Here is a 19,979-nt window from a genome sequence, read left to right as displayed (position 1 = left end):
CGGTCAGCCTCACCTCCATCCCTGGGAAAGTGATGGAGCACCTTATCCTTGATGCCATCTTAAGACATGTCAAGGATAAGAGGGTTATAAGGGGCAGTCAACATGGCTTTACCAAGGGGAAGTCATGCTTGACCAACCTCATAGCCTTTTATGAGGAAATAACACGATGGATGGATGATGGCAGAGCGGTGGATGTGGTCTACCTTGACTTCAGCAAAGCATTTGACACAGTCTCCCACAGCATCCTCATAGCTAAACTGAGGAAGTGTGGTCTGAATGATCAGGTGGTGAGGTGGACTGCAAACTGGCTGAAGGAGAGAAGCCAGAGAGTTGTAGTCTATGGGGCGGAGTCTAGTTGGACCCCTCAAGGGTCAGTACTGGGACCAGTATTATTTAATATATTCATCAATGATTTAGATGAGGGAATTGAGTGTACTGTCAGCAAGTTTGCTGATGACACTAAGCTGGGAGGAGTGGCTGACACGCCAGAAGGCTGTGCTGCCATCCAGCGGGACCTGGACAGGCTGGAGAGTTGGGCAGGGAGAAACTTGATGAAATATAACAAGGGAAAGTGTAGAGTCCTTCATCTGGGCAGGAACAACCCCAGGTTCCAGTATTGGTTGGGGAACGACCTGTTAGAGAGTAGTGTAGGGGAGAGGGACCTGAGGGTCCTAGTGGACGGCAGGATGACCATGAGCCAACACTGTGCCTTTGTGGCCAAGAAGGCCAAGGGCATCCTGGGGTGTATTAGAAGGGGGGTGGTCAGTAGGTCGAGAGAGGTCCTCCTTCCCCTCTACTCTGCCCTGGTGAGACTGCATCTGGAATATTGTGTCCAGTTCTGGGCCCCTCAGTTCAAGAAGGACAGGGACCTGCTGGAGAGAGTCCAGCGCAGGGCAACTAAGATGATTAAGGGAGTGGAGCATCTCCCTTATGAGGAAAGGCTGAGGGAGCTGGGTCTCTATAGTTTGGAGGAGACTGAGGGGTGACCTTATTAGTGTATATAAATATATAAAGGGGGAGTGTCACGAGGATGGAGCCAGGCTCTTCTCAGTGGCAAACAATGATAGGACAAGGGGTAATGGGTACAAACTGGAACACAAGAGGTTCCACTTAAACTTGAGAAGAAACTTCTTCTCAGTGAGGGTGACGGAACACTGGAACAGGCTGCCCAGGGAGGTTGTGGAGTCTCCTTCTCTGGAGACATTCAAAACCCGCCTGTACACATTCCTGTGTAACCTTATCTAGGTGTTCCTGCTCTGGCAGGGGGATTGGATTAGATGATCTTTTGAGGTCCCTTCCAATCTCTAACATACTGTGATACTGTGATACTGTTAGCTCACAAATACAGTGTCATTTCCATGTTACTGTTGAAAAAGTAAAACAAAGACCCCCACCTGGTGTCACATATACAGACTCATTGAACTGAGGGGTGGTATTTACATAGCAAACATGAATGCCTTTTGAATTTCCCACTCTGCTAATAACCTGGAGGCTTTCTGACACCCTGCGTTCCTCATCTGGACTTGGTGAGTCTAGGAGGTAAAAATAAGACCAAACTTTGGCCCTCTGCCTTTACCATCCCATATCTGTACTTTTCCAAATGAAACAAATAAGCTTTGATTCCTTCAAGTAAGTTTTCTGGTACGTGTCACAGAAAAGTTTATGGAAGTATTAGTGATGCTAAAATATATGACTGAGTCGACGTAAGGAACGCTTTCCCTTATACAGAATAAGAGCAGGCATATTTACTTTTCCGTTCTATTTGAAGTAAAGCTATTATATTTTTACATACATTGTTGGATGTATGTTTTCACAGACAAAATAAAGCCAACTTATCCTGGCCCTATAGTCTACCTGTCAAAGAAGAAAATATGCAGCCCAGCAAGTTTTCCCTCCAACCCTTCTTTTCAGGCAAGTAATAAATCTTGAGTGAAAAAGTCACTGTGCTCTTCAGCTGTCACCACTAAGATTTTGTTTTTTAAAACCATAGCAGCCTCAAGGCTGATTTACTACTCAGCTCTCCACACTCTGACAATCAAATAGTTGGAAACAAAAATCACTTTTGCACACCTGGAAATATTTTATTTGCTGTACTCATGAGAAAACAAAGTTTTCATCAGTGAGGAAGGAGGCAGGGGAAGGGAGAGAGAGGAATTCAGGTAAATATCAAAACCTAGTTCTTGATTTAAAGAGGAACTTTATACATATGGACCTGAACACAGAAACTGCCTTTGCATTCAAACAGAGTGGTCAGGCTCTTTAGGAACTATGGGTTCACTGTACAATCCAGCCTCAAATCATCAGCTTGGAAGTCTTGGCCATTAATCATCTATGCTCATCATCTGTGTCTATGCAGTCATTTCAGTTTGGCAGGTGAAAAGAATGAGTGAATTAAATGATTCAAAAGTTGTCACACTTCTGCTCTCTCTCTGTTTTTTGGGTTTTTTTTTTTAATAAACTTGATAAGCTCTTAATCACCCGAAAGTGTAAACATTTGATATTAATACAGGCAAATTAGTCCTTTGAGAAACAGCTACGTTCCAGGGCACCTCTTTCTCCTAGTCAGAGTTGCAGATTCAACAAGATTAAGGGTAGAAACCCAAACACATACCAGAGAAAACCAACTGATGGAAAATATGATGGTGCCAAGATTGTGAAACTATGTTAGAATATCAGATCCTCTTTTCAATGGCATGTAGTTTGATATAATTTTTCCCTAAAGCTTTATTTTCTGAAAATTTATTATATGCTTGAGAACAATCTTGTCTTCAAAAGAAATCCCACATCTCCTGTTATTTCAAAGACCCACACTTGCACCTGGGCAAAATGATGTAACTACTGTAGGTGCTGGCTGACTGAGAAGGAGACCCACAAAATCTCACTCTCTGTTTTTAATACCAGGGCTTTACAAGAATATGAGGAGTGCCCTTTGACTAGCAGAGAGTCATTTCAGCATTTAAAGTAAAAACTAATAATTCAGCAGCATAAAGAGACATAGCGATTGTGTTTATGTACGTTGATTCCTACTCTGAAATACTTTCCCATCTGTTCTATTCTCATGACACCTATAAAGCCCACCTACAAATGAAGACTGATCTCAGTAATACAGTATCAGGCAGGGAAAGCAGTTTAGCAACTTACTTGTTAGTTATCTCTACCAGTCCCAAGGACAGACTCCATCTCCTGTAACCTAGCAGTGAGAAATTAAGAATGTAAAAAGATTTCACTCTAACTAGTGTTTACTTAGTACTAATTTATTCAACTGTCATAAAATACTTTATGAAGCAGTTCCAGCATCACCTCCTTCTAAAGCACCCAATCTTGTGCCTTGTCTTCCAAATCTGGATAAAAACTGCACAGAAGCAATGCTGAGAAATGACAGCCAGAGAGATACCACCCTTCCCTGCCTGGGACTTCGTTCATAATGTATCACTGCAAGGCTGAGGGACACTTGACTGCTCACCCTTGAGCCAAATCCAACGCAGAGCAGCCTGAGAAGCAAGATATTTACATTTTCTCCTCCGGAGTCCTAAAGCACTTAGCATTAGCCTTCTTTCAGGCGCACGTCAGTTAGGGGGTTTCCCACCTAAGTACTAGGGACAAGAGGGGAAAAAAATCATACCATGACAAAACCCCCAACGCTCTCCTTCACAAATCCATGACCAGCCCTATCTGTATTAATGTACCTAAAGCAGCAGGGAGCAGTGGAATGGTTTGAGAAGACACAGAGCTAGGCTGCTAGCTGCAAGGAAAAAATCTTCCTGGTGAAGGTGGTCAAACAGCACAGCAGATGCTAAGAGGCTGTGAGATCTCCATCCTTGGAGAATCTCAAAACCCTGCTGCAGCAGCCTTAAGCAACCTCTCACCTAGCACTGAAGCTGGCCCTGCTCAAGTAGGAGTCTGAACCAGAAGATCCCCAGGAGCCCCTTTCAACCTATTGTGTTTTATGATCTTTGATCAAACCGGTGAGGGGTGGAAACTTAGCATGTGACTGATGGGATATGTGATTTGTACCTCTACAGTCCTACACTATATTTGGAATAAACTGAAATCCTACCAAGTGAAAGCTGTAACACAGAAAGAACCTTTAGCAAAATGTATCTGACCAAAACAAAAATCACAAATAAACAACTATGTAAACAGGAAAATGTATCACATGGTAGGCAGTTAATTTTGTGCCACTGCATCTGACTGCTAAATACGCTTGTAGCATCACCTGCTTTATAACAGCACATACACACTTCCAGACAATAATGAATAAATACGCAAGAGTCCTTCCTATTCCCTTTAACTGGTAAAACTGCAAACCTAAATATTTGAATTTCTTCCGTAAGCCTTCAGAAAGACAGAACTTCGATGTTTTTAAAAAGGAAATATTATTTACTTTTGCTGCAGGCAAGAAGTTAAAATTTCTTTACTGATTCTGCCAAATGGATATATCCTGGATTTTTTTTTTTTCCATCAAAACAAGCCACTTTAATTTAAGGTTATCCCCTAACTACATAGTAATCAACATTTTGGGGGTCAGATCAACTTCATGAACCTCTCTTATTTCTCTGCCCAAAAGACTCCTCCAAATCCAAATGAACCAGAGGGGAAGGAAGTTTTATTCCACACTCGGCAATTACTACAAAGAATACAGGTTGCAGATTTGTTTTATTTTGTTTGCGTAAGCAGAACAGACAGCCCAGCAGTATCCATGTGGTTCTTAAACTACATAAGCTGAATTCAAACCAAAACCAATAGAGCTTAATTAAGGAACAGCAAAACTTGCAGGTGAAGGAAGAGAATGAGAAAGAGGAAGAAATTAAGGGAGCAAGAAGGTTTTAAAAAGCAAAATAAATATGCAAAAATCTGCACTGATTTAATACACAGAACACGTGTTTCAAATACCAATACACAAGATACTTTAAAACTGGGAGCCAAGCCCTCCTGTACTAACAAAGCATTTGCAAAGATAGTATTCAGCGTACCAGGACAGTTTCTGGTTTAAACTACACTGAAGCCCATGAGCACAGACAAAATCCAGACCATCATCAATCTAGAGACAACAGACAACACTTGACAGCACAGCATCTCATCAATCTTCATTTGTCCCATCACATCCTGTCATTCTTATGCAAATAGCATATTTGAGGATACATCTTTTCTGCACCCCACAATAAGGAGAAGTGAAGCTGTCAGGAGCACCAGGATGTCATCCTACACCACAGGCCATCACTTCACTCGGCGCCTTGTGTTTTACATCACAGCTAATGTGTCTGACATTCAAATCTGACCCAGCAGGAGGTAAAACTATCTGATACCCCAGCAACATGCACCTTGCTTCCTGGGCTAAAACATTCACTAAGGTGCCCAGGGATTGGACAGTCTCTCTGCCTTCACTGTACTCTTGCTAATGCAGGTTGAAACTGCTTCAGAGGAAAGAAGATATCTGCATGGGCAGGTAATGATAGCAATTCACCCTTCTCACCCAAGAAATAAGCCCAGTGCTAAAAGGCTAGGAAAACAGATTCCACTGAAAAAGAATAAAAAGACACAGGGACCCTGATGAGTTGGTCCAGGTTTTCTTTCATGGAAATTTTTCAGACTGCACCTGAAAATTTGTCTACATATATGTCTTAATAGAACATTTAATTTCAAGCTAAGTAAATTATAGACAGTGTTCAAAATACTTTATGCAAGGTTTGTGGGGATGAGTGATCTCTCCTGTTAGGCCAACTGATGCATGGGAACATACAGAAAGTTTGGCAACATAAGCAGCTCCATAAAATTACTGCAAAATATTTTAGGTATGAAAAAATCACTCCTGAGTGGGTAAGTCACCAGAAACAAAAAGCATTTTCCCAATTATCATTCATCAATTCTACTTATGGAATGAAGAATAAAAGGGAAGATTTTACTATTATTACTGACTCAGAGTGTTTTGTTTCTGTATCACTTTCAAAGAACGTTCAGAACATCTTGTTCTCAAATAATTCCCTTCCAAAAGGAATCACTTTCTGTACCATACATGGCTGAAAACTGTACATGTTGGTTTTGTTTTCTTATGAAAAACAGAAACCATCATCAAGTATTTCCAGCATCACATGAATGAGATGCAAAGTAGCTAAGTGTTACAAACGCGGGACACAATTATGTATTGAAATATTATTCCAACCCTATGATGATATCTTAGAGAAATTACCTTATTAATAGACATTTGTAGCAAGTCAAAACATGTTTACCGTTAAACATAACTTTTTATAAAGTGTGACTCACTATCCAAAACAACATACTGTAGTGTTTACAGAGATGATGAAGTCTGCACTAGGCTCAGGGCAATACCTTTACATTTGATGTTCCCAAATGCTGCTTTCAAATTACAAAAGCATAATCATCACAGATTTGTCAGTTAAGAAGCAGTCACATAAATTAAGATCCTGAATGGATTATTACCAATTTTGTAAGTGCATACTGTAAAACCTACAAAGCATGCATTCGTCAAGCATTTATTGGTTTCAAAAGTGAAAAGGTAGTCACAAGAAGTATACCAGACATCTTCCCAGTCCTTGGAAGGAAAGAACACAGACTGCCTTGTGTCTGTATACCATATGTAAAGTTCATGCATTAGAATTACTGTATAGTCATCACACACCTATGAAAACAGGGCACGCACTTATTGTAATATATGGGTGAAATATACAAAATATCAAATTGATTTAACAAAATGTTACCTTTTCAAAGGGATCACTAATCACAAAGTAAACTAAAAGCCCATATTGAAAGATTTCCCATGAAGTGAAATTCCCAGTACAAACTTTCTGGTGCCAGACTTCTTTCTTCCAGGATTAGGGAAAAAAAAAAACCTAAAAAGTGCAACTCATGCACTGCAAATATTACATAGACCCAGGACATGGTGGTGGCCTGGATGAAGCATGAAGCAAGTCATGTGACTCTCTAGTCCTTTAAATCCCAGTTTAAAACCCCCCTTCCTCCAGACTGGTGGAATTTTGTTCTGCTACTCTGTAAACAAATGCTTTCTACAAAGCTACCATAACTTATTATACCTTGGTAAAAACAGTTCTAAATAAAAATCAAAAATATCCATTCATGGTTTATTGCTAATAAAACTCCTATAATCACACAGCTTGCTATTATGGGTGGCACTGTCTCAGGCAACTTCTTCTTTACATTTAGAGTCAAGACTACCGACTTTATTAGGGAAAAGAACACATAAGATATGTTGTCATCTAAACACAACTGTGCTGTTAGTTCTTAAAAGTTTGCCACCCCACAAAATTCAGATGCACAAAAGATGCCAAATTTTACCCACCATATTAAAATGAAAATTTTCAGCACCAGACTAAGTGGTCTGGATTTGCACCAGTGATGTACGTACAGCTGGCATATATCAAGAACCTAGGTATCGCAGGGTGTACATGGTAGTACTGCCCCAATATTGCCAATATTTCAAATATATACTGTCCCAATATATCCGTATTTCAAATGAAAGCTAAAATATAAAAAAATAGCGTTCACTGCAGGCCCAAGAGAAATCCAGCAACAGGGAGAATGACAGAGAGCTGAATTCCCAAGTGGTGACATAGATAACACAGTACAATGTTGAACTTAGATGGAAATTTCCCATCTGTTCAACAAACATATTTTTTTCAAAATCAGCTCAGTCCAAACCCAAAGAATAGTAGCCAAAGAAAAATTCAATCTGCTTGACAGAAGTGGAATCTTGAAAATTTCATTTTTGCACAAGCATATTTTTCACTGAATATTTTTCATATTTTTATCATCTTTTACTGAAAACCTTCTGATAACCCTACTTTGCCTTGGCAGGCATACTTTGTCAGGACACCATCAGCTGTGTGTCTTCCTCCGGTTCAACAGGGAAAAGACTGTGTTCTGACCACAAAAAGCAAGGGTTTTTTTCCCCAAGATTTCATGTGTATATGAACCTTACTTTAAAGTGCGTGCTTCATAAATATTTTATGCCCGAATGTCCCAAGACAAACAGAATATCTATTCCAGACACAGCTTAAAATGGGAGACTCTGTTAACATTAAAAAGATTTAAGAAACTTAAAAGAAACCCTGGAAAAGATCAGGAAAAATTAATTGTATTAACTTGTCATCAAATTCATGAATGTTGTGAAGGTGAAGAGTTGTGGAATAAAGAATCTCACCAACACTACAAAATGTATCACAAAGGAAATCACGTCAGACTGGTCCATCTACTGCACTTAGCTGTGAGAAGACACAGCAGTGGGAGACAGTTTTAAAGTGGATTTTCTAGAGGGCTGCTGGGTTGGTTTTGGTTTTGGAGGTTTTCCACAGTAAGTGTTACAACCCTCACATTTTTATTAACTTGAAATGTTCTTGTCACTCCAGAAGAGATGTTGCAGGACCTAAGGAGAATTTGCACTGTTTACAGTTGGAAGCCATATTGCTAGCAGCAGGCTAATGGCACTACTGAGATACTAAATCTTTTGAAAGGAAGCAACTAATGAAACCAACAAATTCATGCATAAATAAACATAACAGAAGCAAAAACCACAGAAGCAGTTTGACAGAAATGTTGTTGCACAAGTTCAATGAGCTTGATTTAAGGAAAATTTCTTCTGGGAAAAAGATACTTAAGGCTATCACAAAACATTTTGTTTCTGTTAAATATTCTGTAGAGAGAGAAAAAAGTGAGGGACGATCTTTGCTTTTGCCTTTCCTTCATTTGAAAACTTCTACTTTTAATCATTAAATTGACTAGACAACAGTCAGGAGAGAAACACAGAAGTGAATTACAGCAAAATCTGGTCTTCTCTAGGGAACAGGATATGACAGTGTGTCTATTCGTACCTTGTCTATCATGTCCGGTCTGTTTGTAGCTGCCAAAATTGTCACATCCTTCAGCTGTTCTATCCCATCCATTTCCGTTAGCAACTGAGCCAAGACACGGTCTGCTACATTTCCAGCACCTGAAGAGCTGATTTTAAAAAAAGAAAAAAAAAAAAAGGCCCAGCATTAGCCTTCCCTTCCTAGAAAACTGGATAAACGAAAGAACGTCCTGTTCTTTTCAATTTACAGGGATCCATCTCTTTATCTGCATTCCTTCTGGTTTTTATTTTCACCTTCACCCCCTGAAACCGTATCAGTCATGTGAAGTGAGTAAAAGCAAACTGCAGAATTAGTCCTTCAAAGGAGTTCTGGGTATTCAGCAAACCAACTGAGTTTTTCTTACTTCCTACCCTGCTATGTAGGTTATAAAGAGTTTAAGACAATGTGGATGTCTGGAATAAATATTTCTAAGATAACTGAATTTCCTTCTTAGTCAAACTTTTGTTTTTAGCACCATCCAAGGTAGTGCTTACATCACCCTATGCAGTATAAAAATTAGGTAGTTATGTATTTTGCAGAGTTGCTCTACATTTTTATGTTCTCCCCATCAAATGAGAATAATTCAAGTGCCTCCTAATAGCATTGTCAGTCCTTTAACTCAGCTGATTCTACAGATACCAGGAAAACAAAAGAAAAAAAACAAGACTGAGAAACAGAAAATTCCAGTTTTGAAATCACCAAGATGTGAAAACCCTGAACAGACGAAGCATAACTATTCTAGTGTTTTGGTTGGTTTGTTTGTTTTTTAATTTGGAATCAACTCTGGTAATGTTAAAGTTTATGGAAGATTCACTCAAATTGCTTAACTATATGTAACAAAAAGCATTCTAGAAATAAACTCTATTGTTTTCATTAAAGCTTCCAATATTTTTAAAACAATAAACAAATTATGTACCACCTTGTTCCTAGACAATTTTTTAATGCATATAAATATGTGCACACGTACATATATGTGTGCGTCTGCACATATTCACACATAAAACAAAGAACACAGAAAAGGAAGACATTGCATAAATCAAATCAAGAGAACAAGCACTTATATTGTGATAATACATCTCATGAGCAGTTGTGCTCTTTATAACATTGTTCTAATTCTTCATAAAGAGGTTTTATTTCTGAAATGTTATTAAAAAAAAACATAGGTGATCACCCACCATATCATTTTTTTGGTTTTGAAAGGACACTAGACCTAGGAGATACTAGGACAACACATAGGTAACTGTATACACTCATATGTTAGCAGATGCACTACACAAATGATATATACGTGTTTCTTGTAGTACCCAGCAACCTAAACACTGGTTTGCAAGAAGGAATATTAGATTTTAAAAGATAAGCACTCCAATTATTTCCAGCAGATAGAGAATACTCATAGATAGTTGCATTATTACACACATATATTGCTGCAGCACTGCCATCCATCACCAGCATGCCTGCAACCAAAGCGCTTCCTAAATGTTTCAGAGCCAAAGCAACAACTCCGTCATTGCTGTACAGATGTCCTCCAAAGGAATTCTCTTGTTCTCCTGTTCAACACCTGGTTCTATAATTTTCCAGAGCAAAACAGTTAACTCATCAGACCTAGTCTGGAAAGTATCTTTGAAAGGTTGGCTAACAGAATATTTAGGTTTCTAAGATATATTAGAGAAGGGACTTGGGTTAGTTAATTGTCAGCTTTTTTGGTTTGCTGCAGCCATGTCAGAAATTCTCAGGTGATATTACAGTATTTCTAACACACCCATGGGTCATGGTCCTATTGACTTACAGAGGGTTGAACATGATAAAACACTTCAGGTGTTAGACAAGGATAGTAAATGCTTTTTGAAGGACACAGCTTAAAGGAAATTAAAATCAACTTTGTAACTTAAGCTTGTCTCAGTAGGGATTCAGGCCTCTCATTTTGCTTAAATTTCACATTTACTCAACTTTATACCCAACAGACTGCACACAAGAAACAGCTAAGCAAAGAAAAAAAATGAGATGATCTGAAACTGACACTAGAGGACTTCAGGAGAAAAGGAAATAATATTTGGTTTTAAAGAGAGGTGGCTAGAACAGATATTACATCTCATCTTTCCCCCATATAAACATTTTTCTTACAAGCTTCAGACTGAAAAAAAAAAGATAAAATTAGCGTATATTCTAAAGAAAACCCACACTGTTATAGGGGAATGTACATTGCAAAGACTTCCATGCAATTAGGAAGCAAATAATCAGAAAATTGCAGTTAAGCAAACACTGATGGCATCATACAGCTCAAACAATCAAGGGACATAGCAGGCCACTGTTTGGGTATTTATTATTAACTGCTAAAAGTGGAGGGAAAAAAGTTTTAAAACCAGCCATGCAAAAATATCAATAACATACACAGTACCAAATGAAGAGGTGTTCCGGGACCTATGACACCAGGAATTTCCAATTTCACTGCTTTTATTTACATCGTTCACTAAGCTGTCATATGATGCACCATTTTTAGAACAGAGTCTACAGCAAATTAGCTTTTGGCTGAACAGGATACCCTATAAAAGTCACAGGCAGGCACAGGTTTACAGTGAGAGATCCCTTTGGCAGCTGCTCAGAGCTGCACCATGCACTCTGAGACCTCTAGTGCTGCCTAAGCTGTTAATCTGAAGGGTGACACCCAAGTATGCATTTTTCCATTTTCCCATGTTTTCCCAGCAAGGATTTCAAATTAACACAGGCAACATTCATTAAAGCTGCCTGGACTTTTGACGCAAACGGCAGCCAGAGAAACAAATTATGATTAACCCTCCAGTCCCATGGAGGCCTTGCCAAAAACAACTTCCAGCTAAGGGGCTGTATTTTCCCCACCACCACCACCACCTGACCTCTGCACATTGATGTCATCATCACAATTGCATGGAAATAGTCCTCAAAAGGCACATCCTGGTACAATCTAATTTCCTGTCAACACACCACCTGCAAATCCAGGCAGTCAGAATTAAGCCCCTCACATAATACACACAGCGTGACGTGTGCACGGGTGCACATATGCAAAAGTTGTGCCCTGAACCAGAAATACCTTGAACTTCAAAATAAAAAAAGTGTGAGCAAAAAGGAATCTGGCTGCTCTGGAAAGGCGTGAGAATTTCAAGTCATCTGTTATGTTGCCCTAATGAAATACATCAGTCTGTAGGCTATGCGTTAATCTTTTGGCTAACCCTTGATGAAGGAGTTTTAAATGCAAAAAAAGTCTTTGCTTACTAGTTTATTACATCAGTTAGAGCCAGATATCCTCCTGTATGTAATATTTCAGCTAATCCTGCAAGTGTCCCACCGGTCTCAGACCAAGCACGTATCCACTCCTGCTCAAGCACTTCACTTGACCATCAGAGAAGCTTCCTGAATGGCAAAAGCCTCTTGGGTAAGACTATCCATGGATTAAAACAACTATTGATGGTGAATATGAAAAACAAAACCTGTTCTTGGTATTTTATTTTAGCTGAAGGTACTTTCAAAACACATTTTGACAGAATAAAACACTTTTATAGTGTACCAAAGCCTCACAATTAATCTGAATTAACTCTGGCCTTGTCTGATGGAACTGAGTGATCATGAGCCTCAGCTCCAAATTCAATATAGCAGGTGAAAGCACTCCACAGAACACTTTCTTATCTCCTTTGGCCTTATCCAAAAACTGTTCTAACCAGCTGGATTCAGATCTCAGTGGGCACTGACATTTCCCCTTAGACACCTTAAGCCACTCTCCTACATCTTCCTGGGCATATAAAAAGCAACCACAGCCTGATTCTATCACAGTCCCCTAGCTTATATAGTTCTTCAAGCCAAGGAGATTTTGTTTCTGGACATAACCAGATGTATGAAATCACAGGATTTAAATCTGTTACACTTCTTGCTACAGGCTTTTTGTTTGTTTGACAGCAACTGACTTCAGGACCTTAATTTAGTTATGTTGCTAAACTGTAGATGAGGAAATTGATGAAACAGTCACAGAATAACATTTTGAGCACTCCAAAATCCACAGCAACTGTGAAGCTACAAAACCAGAAGGAAGTCTGGGAGGGCCCCTCTCCTGAAAAGCCCAATTTCTGCACAGATGTCCCTACCTCAGGCAGATCTGCGAGGTCAAAGAGGCAGACCTCAGCAGAAATATCCTGGATAAATTACTGCAGAGGGATTAATTGAAACACAGCTGAAATCTGTAACACAGGTTTTGTGAGAAGGGAGTACAGGCCAGCTTCTTCTCCAAAATGTCCTATCAGGCAAGATTTACATACAGATGAAAGCTGTCTTTATTTTTTTTTTTCTCCTCACAACAGAATCGCAATCATAATCAAAATTTAAGGGTTTTAAAAACACTTGTGGACGTGCTATCATCTCAAATCCTTCTCTCACTGGAATCCCTGGAACGAATTTCATATAAAAGCAAATATAAAACTCATTGACATGACAAAATGGTTGGTATAAAAAAAAACTATTTTACATTGAAATAGAACTTTCTGGCAGGACTCTCCACTTCCCCACAAACTATGGAGGTAAAAGGTTCCTGAAATACCCAAGCCCCCCGCCAGCACACTTCCATGTGAGAGTCGCCTCGCTCGCACAGCCTGAAGGATTTTTATTAAGTCTGACATTTTTGGCAGGGCTCTGCAGGGGTAACCTGTCAGCAAGGAGAACCGCCAAGTCTGCCTTTTCAGTCCAACTGCTGTGAACGCAATTAACGGTCACACTGTTTTACTTCCTTCCCTCACAAACACTGGTGAAATATAGCTTTGGCAATTCAAGGCTTTCCACAGCATTAGAAAAAAAACCCACAACAATCTACTCCAATAGCAATACCAGAAAAATAATAATTGCAGCATCTTCCCAGATACTGAATTTCACTCAAAAACTCTACCAGTGTGGCATTTTGCCCAGCAGAATCATAGCATCATAGAATCATAGAATAGTTAGGGTTGGAAAGGACCTTAAGATCATCTAGTTCCAACTCTCCTGCCATGGGCAGGGACACCTCACACTAAATAAACCATGTCATCCCAAGGCCTCATCCAACCCAGCCCTGAACACCACCAGGGATGGAGCCTTCACAGCTTCCTTGGGCAACCCATTCCAGTGCCTCACCACCCTCACAGTAAAGAACTTCTTCCTTATATCCAATCTAAACTTCCCCTGTTTAAGTTTGAACTCGTTACCCCTTGTCCTGTCACTACAGTCCCTAATGAAGAGTCCCTTCCCAGCATCCTTGTAGGCCCCCTTCAGATACTGGAAGGCTGCTATGAGGTCTCCACGCAGCCTTCTCTTCTCCAGGCTGAACAGCCCCAACTTTCTCAGCCTGTCTCCATACGGGAGGTGCTCCACTCCCCTGATCATCCTCGTGGCCCTCCTCTGGACTTGTTCCAACAGTTCCATGTCCTTTTTATGTTGAGGACACCAGAACTGTACACAATGCTCCAAGTGAGGTCTCAGGAGAGCAGAGTAGAGGGGCAGGATCACCTCCTTTGACCTGCTGGTCACACTCCTTTGATGCAGCCCAGGATGCGGCTGGCTTTCTGGGCTGCACGCGCACACTGCTGGCTCATGTTCATTTTCTCATCGACCAAGACCCCCGAGCACTTCTCTGCAGGGCTGCTCTGAATCTCTTCTCTGCCCAACCTGTAGCCGTGCCTGGGATTGCTCCGACCCAGGTGTAGGACCTTGCACTTGGCATGGTTAAACTTCTTAAGGTTGGCATCAGCCCACCTCACAAGCGTGTCAAGGTCCCTCTGGATGGCATCCCTTCCCTCCAGCATATCAACTGAACCACACAGCTTGGTGTCATCGGCAAACTTGCTGAGCGCACACTCAATTCCACTGTCCATGTCACTGACAAAGATGTTGAACAAGACCAGTTCTGTCACGGTTTAAGTCCAGTCAGTAACTCAGAACCACGCAGTCACTCTCTCACTACCCCCCTTTCCTCCCACCCCCTCCCAGAGGCATGGGGAGGAGAATCAAAAGAATGTAACTCCATGGGCTGAGATAAGAGCAGTCTAGTAACTAAGGTATAACACAAATCACTAGTGCTACCACCAATAATAATAATGATAAGGGAAATAACAAGGGAACTGAATACAACCCCTCACCACCTGCTGACCAATACCCAGCCCAACCCGAGTAGTGATCTAACCCTTCTGGGTAACTGCCCCCAGTTTACATAGTGGGCATGATGTGCTGTGGTATAGAATCATAGACTTTCTCAGCCTATCTTCATGAGAGGTACTCCAGTGCCCTGATCATCCTCTTGGCCCTTCTCTGGACTTGTTCCGAGAGTTCCATGTCCTTTTTATGTTGAGGACACAACTGTACACAATACTCCAAGTGAGTATGGATGCTGCCCTGTCAGTTAGAAAAAGCAGTCTCTCCCACACAGATGTACCCTGCTGAAACATAAATTCAATCAGAATATTCTTGTATCTAAAGATAGCAGAATGGGCCCTTACGTTAGCTTTGAACTTTTCTCCCTTGAATGCCACCAGGGCTTTGAAAGCCAAACTTTACTATATATACTAGGTTTACAGACATGCATGTTTACATAGGCAGCACAATATCACTACTTTTTCCACTACAGGAGTTTTCCCTCTACTCCTTAAAATCACAATACCTTTTACATCTCATACTTATTTCTGTTTACAAGCACAATTCCTGTTCTGAGCTGCAAAACTGTCATCCGCAATTACTAATTGACTCTACGTACACATGCTCACAACAAAGGAGGTATTTCATAAAACAAAAAGGCATAGCAAGCATACCTGGGCCTAAGCAAGCATTATTAAAACACTGGGCTAAATTCATTTCTGGCATATGTATGGTACAACTTCAAGGAATATTATTAATTCAGACCACTACAGATACTACAGGGCCATGGATGGTACTAAAAAGTCTAGAAGAGATATACTGCATGCAAATCTTGTATATGTGATCAGTTTTTATATTTCACTCTTCAGTGCTAAGACAAGAAATGTTCCCCATTGCAGGGAATTTTCCTGCCTGCATTATCAGAACTCCGAAAAAAGATAATCCTAAACCCTTCCCTGCATAAGTACCCTACAACTAGATGCTGTCACATTTTGCGTGCACCTGTATCAGCTATTACACACTATATTGTGTCACATCTTTCCTGTTTCCACAAGAGCAAGTACTACAGAAGGGAAATCTCCAGAGGAAACCTGGGTAAGTCTGGGAAATTCAGAGACTGTGTAGAATATTTAGCTTTAATGTCAGGCCAAAATAATGTTTTGGCCACTGTCAATTCAACAATTAAGTACAGTTCGTGTTGTTTGGTTTTTAAGACATTAGAAAAGCACAGAAAAATAAGAGGAGTCCCAGTACTCCTTCAGTGGTCTCCAACTTCTAAACAAGCTTCCTAAAAAGAGAAGATGAGCTTTGTGAAAAAAGGAAACAGTGCTCAGCTGTCAGCAGGTGACGTCAAAACACATGGCCCATAGATCACTGCAGGGACACCCTAATTATCCTCCACAGTCATGCAACCGCCTGTTCCATTTGCCCAAATTTCTTATTATTGCAGCTTCCAGAAGTCAGTGAAGTAGGCTCAGAAAAAATGAAATGCAATGAAAAGACAGAAAAGGAGGAAAGGAGCAAGTCTGAGACGGGTTTGGAATCAACAGGCTTTCTTTCAGAGGGCTTTTCCCAAGCACATCTTCAAATCCTTAAGTATACAGGTCACGATCCATCACCCATTTCGATCTGCCTGCAACTCATTCCAGACACATGCCCATAAAAGACAGACATTAGACCTGGCCTTCAACTGGCCCTCGCATGCCTAGCTGAAACAGAAAGGATGCTAACGGCAAGGGTTCTCTTCTCCTATTCTGTAAACACTGGCATTGCCTTTAAACAAATAAAATAAAAAAAAAAAAAAACAAACAAAAAACCCCCGAACACATACACACACAGGCACACGCACACACACACCTGCTGCACAGTAAATTTCCCATTTTCTTTCTTTCTGTTTTCCTCAGTGTTTCTCCTCTGCGCATTCCTGGAAGTTAATCAAGTTGAAAACTCTCATCAATCATGTCTACCTGGGAAGCAAGTACAGTTTCAGTTGGAATTATTAAAGACGTAGTAGTAACTAGTAATTGTACTAGATTTCATTTCATTATAATAATATTAAGTAGTTCACTTTCATCTGGAATAAGTCTCATTTGTAAGTTTTAGTTACAATTATGTTCCCCTTGTATTTAATCTGAATGAAAATAAATAAATACATAAATGGAAATAAATAAAATATGACCTTCACTTGTAGTCCTAACCCCGTAGGCAGCTGTAGCCTGCTTGGGCCCATTTAGTGTGGGTAAGCTGACTTTTTTCTATAGCCACCGCCACCCTGGGAACTGAAGTGATCACCATGTATGCTTACTTCTGACCGTTCCAATCCTGGAATCTGTTTCAACTAGACCTCTGGCAAGAATACAGGCAGAAGCTTAAATTCACATCTCCGGCTGAAGCATCTTGCTGCAGGTCAGTTTTGCCACAGCGCTCCCAAGCACTGGAGAACATGCCTACCTACGTTAACAGACTTGATTAATTCCTCTAAACCCTGTACATTTATCCATGCACTTGAATGACTTCAAGAAAAGGGTTTACATATCCAGTCCTGCTTCCACTGATGTCAATGAAAGTCTCTACTGACTTCAAATGTCTAAATTATAATACAGACCCGCAAAGTTACAAATAATTGTCTTTTTTTTCTTAAACAAGAAGGAAGAAACACAGATTTAAAACACACTGTGATAAAGGATTTTTGCTAGACAAAAAGCATGAACAAGTTTGAAAATTAAAGGATTGCAGGTATTAATCATACATACACACAACCAATGGGTAATGCTATTTATTAAAATTGCTATTCCAAAGCAAATTACAAGCTTTACTGCATGATTGTTTCAAAACCTTACAATTTCACCACTCTTTGCTAGGCCTAAAATAGAAAGCTGGCAGTGGATACGCAGCTTTTCTCCCAGACATCATTTGTATTTGGATACCAAATTCCAGAACTTTGAAGAATTCAGACAACAATCACAAGAGTTTTGAATGCCTCAACTCTCTATCATAGCCAAACCCAACTCAGATATTGCACAGAATCTAGCTGATGTTCCCCAGTTCAGGGACAACCAGTGTCAACAGAAGCCAGAAACACAAAGCTTCTTGCCTAACTGAGCCAGCTGCTAGAATTGAGTCCCTCACAATGCAAGCATGGCACAGGGAAACTCCATTTCTTCCATGTATTCTTTAGCCTTAGCATGAGTAATAGTAGGGTGACAACACCTCTCTCCAGCTCTACCACTGGTAATTTACCCTGTGCAAGGAGGTTTTCTGCCCCAAAGGTTTTCTACCCTACCTAATGTCACTTTACTCCATACCTGCAGGTTCCAGCCCCTAGACTTCATTGATAAAATTCAATACAGTGACCTCCTTCATGACAGAGGCTGCAGACTACACCATGGAATTTGCACAGATTTGAAAATGCAATGGTATATTCAGGTGTACAGTGTAGTATGTGCTAAAGCGTACAATATATGTGCTAAAATATTCCAGAAAGACAGACAGCTTGGCTTAAAACTGGAAGATTTATCACAGTCCCTGCTGAAAGCAGAGGTGGCACAGTAGAAAGGCTGCTGCTCTTCACAGCTTCATTCAGAAGCCTGAAGGCCTCAAAAGTTAAGACTGCAAATATTTAAATACCTAAAGTGAAAACAGTACATCTTTCAGAGGTTCTGGAGCATTTTAAACTGTTGCTTAGGAACGTATCTATCCTTCCCAGTATACAAGATAACATCATCGTATTGTAGTTTTGGGTTATTGGAACCAAAGTCCCTTTATTTTGTCATTTCTACCCTCACTCTGAAAAGGTTAGCATTAGTCATCTATTAACTTGTTTTGGTCTCTGCAACTCAAATGCAAGGTACTCATTTTGTCCCTTTCTCCCTCCACACACCCCCCCCCCCCTCCCTGCCTTGAAAATGGAATTTATCAGTGTCTTTCACATTACTCTACAACATTTTCCATCTTACATTACAAAGATTTGCAGTTAAAGGGGAAAATGCTTTGCTTGTGAAAAACAAGAAAAGGAACAAATATGTCTCTTGCCCAAAAATTCTAAAAATCCTACTTATATAAACAATGTCCCATTTCCAAAGCACAGAGATTTTTCTGAGTTCAGCAAACTGACTGTCTGCACTGCATTTACATAGACCCATGTTCATTCATCACTTTCAAGTCTAATTACCAAGCCATTTCCCTCTTGGCAACCTCTAATGGCCAGAAGAATTAGGTTTTACATGGTCAGGATACCAAGGGATAACAAATACCCATAACTCTTTGCAGCTGTGCAATTTGTAAAGCCTCTCAAGCTTTGTCTGGGCAAGGGACTACTGTGAGGCAAACTTTCCTCCTCATGCACAGCTATATCTGGACAAATTCTACGGGTCTCCCTTGAGCGCAGCCTCTCATACAAAGTCATAACAACATCTTTCGAAAGTAAAGAGAAAGAAAAACCAGCCATAACCTACTCATGGAAGCAAATGCTAATGCAAACCACAGAGTGGTGGAAAATGCTCTGTGCATCATGTCGTTCACCTCTCCTGGTGCACAACTGCTCCTCACTGCATGTTAATCCACAAAATGCCTATTCTGCCTTAAAGATGTAAAGAGGCACACTGCTGGAGCTTCTCCCGTACGACTGACTGGCAGCAAAGGAGAAGTCTCTATGAAAAGCCTTTCCGATCTGCATTAGTTTCTCCTATCTCAATCATTTTTCCTACTCAAAACTCATCATGATATCTCTAACTTTCTACCATCTTTCCTTCTGCAGGTTTATCTATTCGTTCCAATCAGTTATAGTGAATGCCTCCCTTTATCTTTATAGCCAGTCCATTCAGACCCTAATTTTTTATTTTCAATTCTCTCTAAACATCCTCAACATAGACCAGATGAAGAGAGGAAAGTAAAAAAAAAAAAAATTCTTCCAAGAGCACTAGAAGTGCATTTTAACAGAACAAAATGCAGAACTGGATACAGCTAAAATTACCTTCATCTTCACTGCCACATTATGACACT

The 19,979-nt window shown here is 40.2% G+C and overlaps 1 protein-coding gene across 1 annotated transcript in view; it reads right to left on the bottom strand.

Annotated features, from left to right (window-relative positions):
• AFG2A (AFG2 AAA ATPase homolog A) overlaps positions 1-19,979 on the bottom strand; it is a gene marked incomplete at both ends in the record, with an annotated part of 201,157 nt that overhangs the window by 129,080 nt on the left and 52,098 nt on the right. Inside the window, one exon of the mRNA XM_080612414.1 lies at positions 8,844-8,970. Coding sequence (XP_080468540.1) covers positions 8,844-8,970 — 127 coding nt within the window. The remainder of the gene's footprint in view (positions 1-8,843; positions 8,971-19,979) is intronic.

This window comes from Psittacula echo (genome assembly GCF_963264785.1).
Source record: "Psittacula echo genome assembly, chromosome: 1".
Lineage (NCBI taxonomy): Eukaryota > Metazoa > Chordata > Aves > Psittaciformes > Psittacidae > Psittacula > Psittacula echo.
The sequence above is the reverse complement of the archived record's forward strand: the minus strand, read 5'-3'. Positions and strand labels throughout refer to the sequence as shown.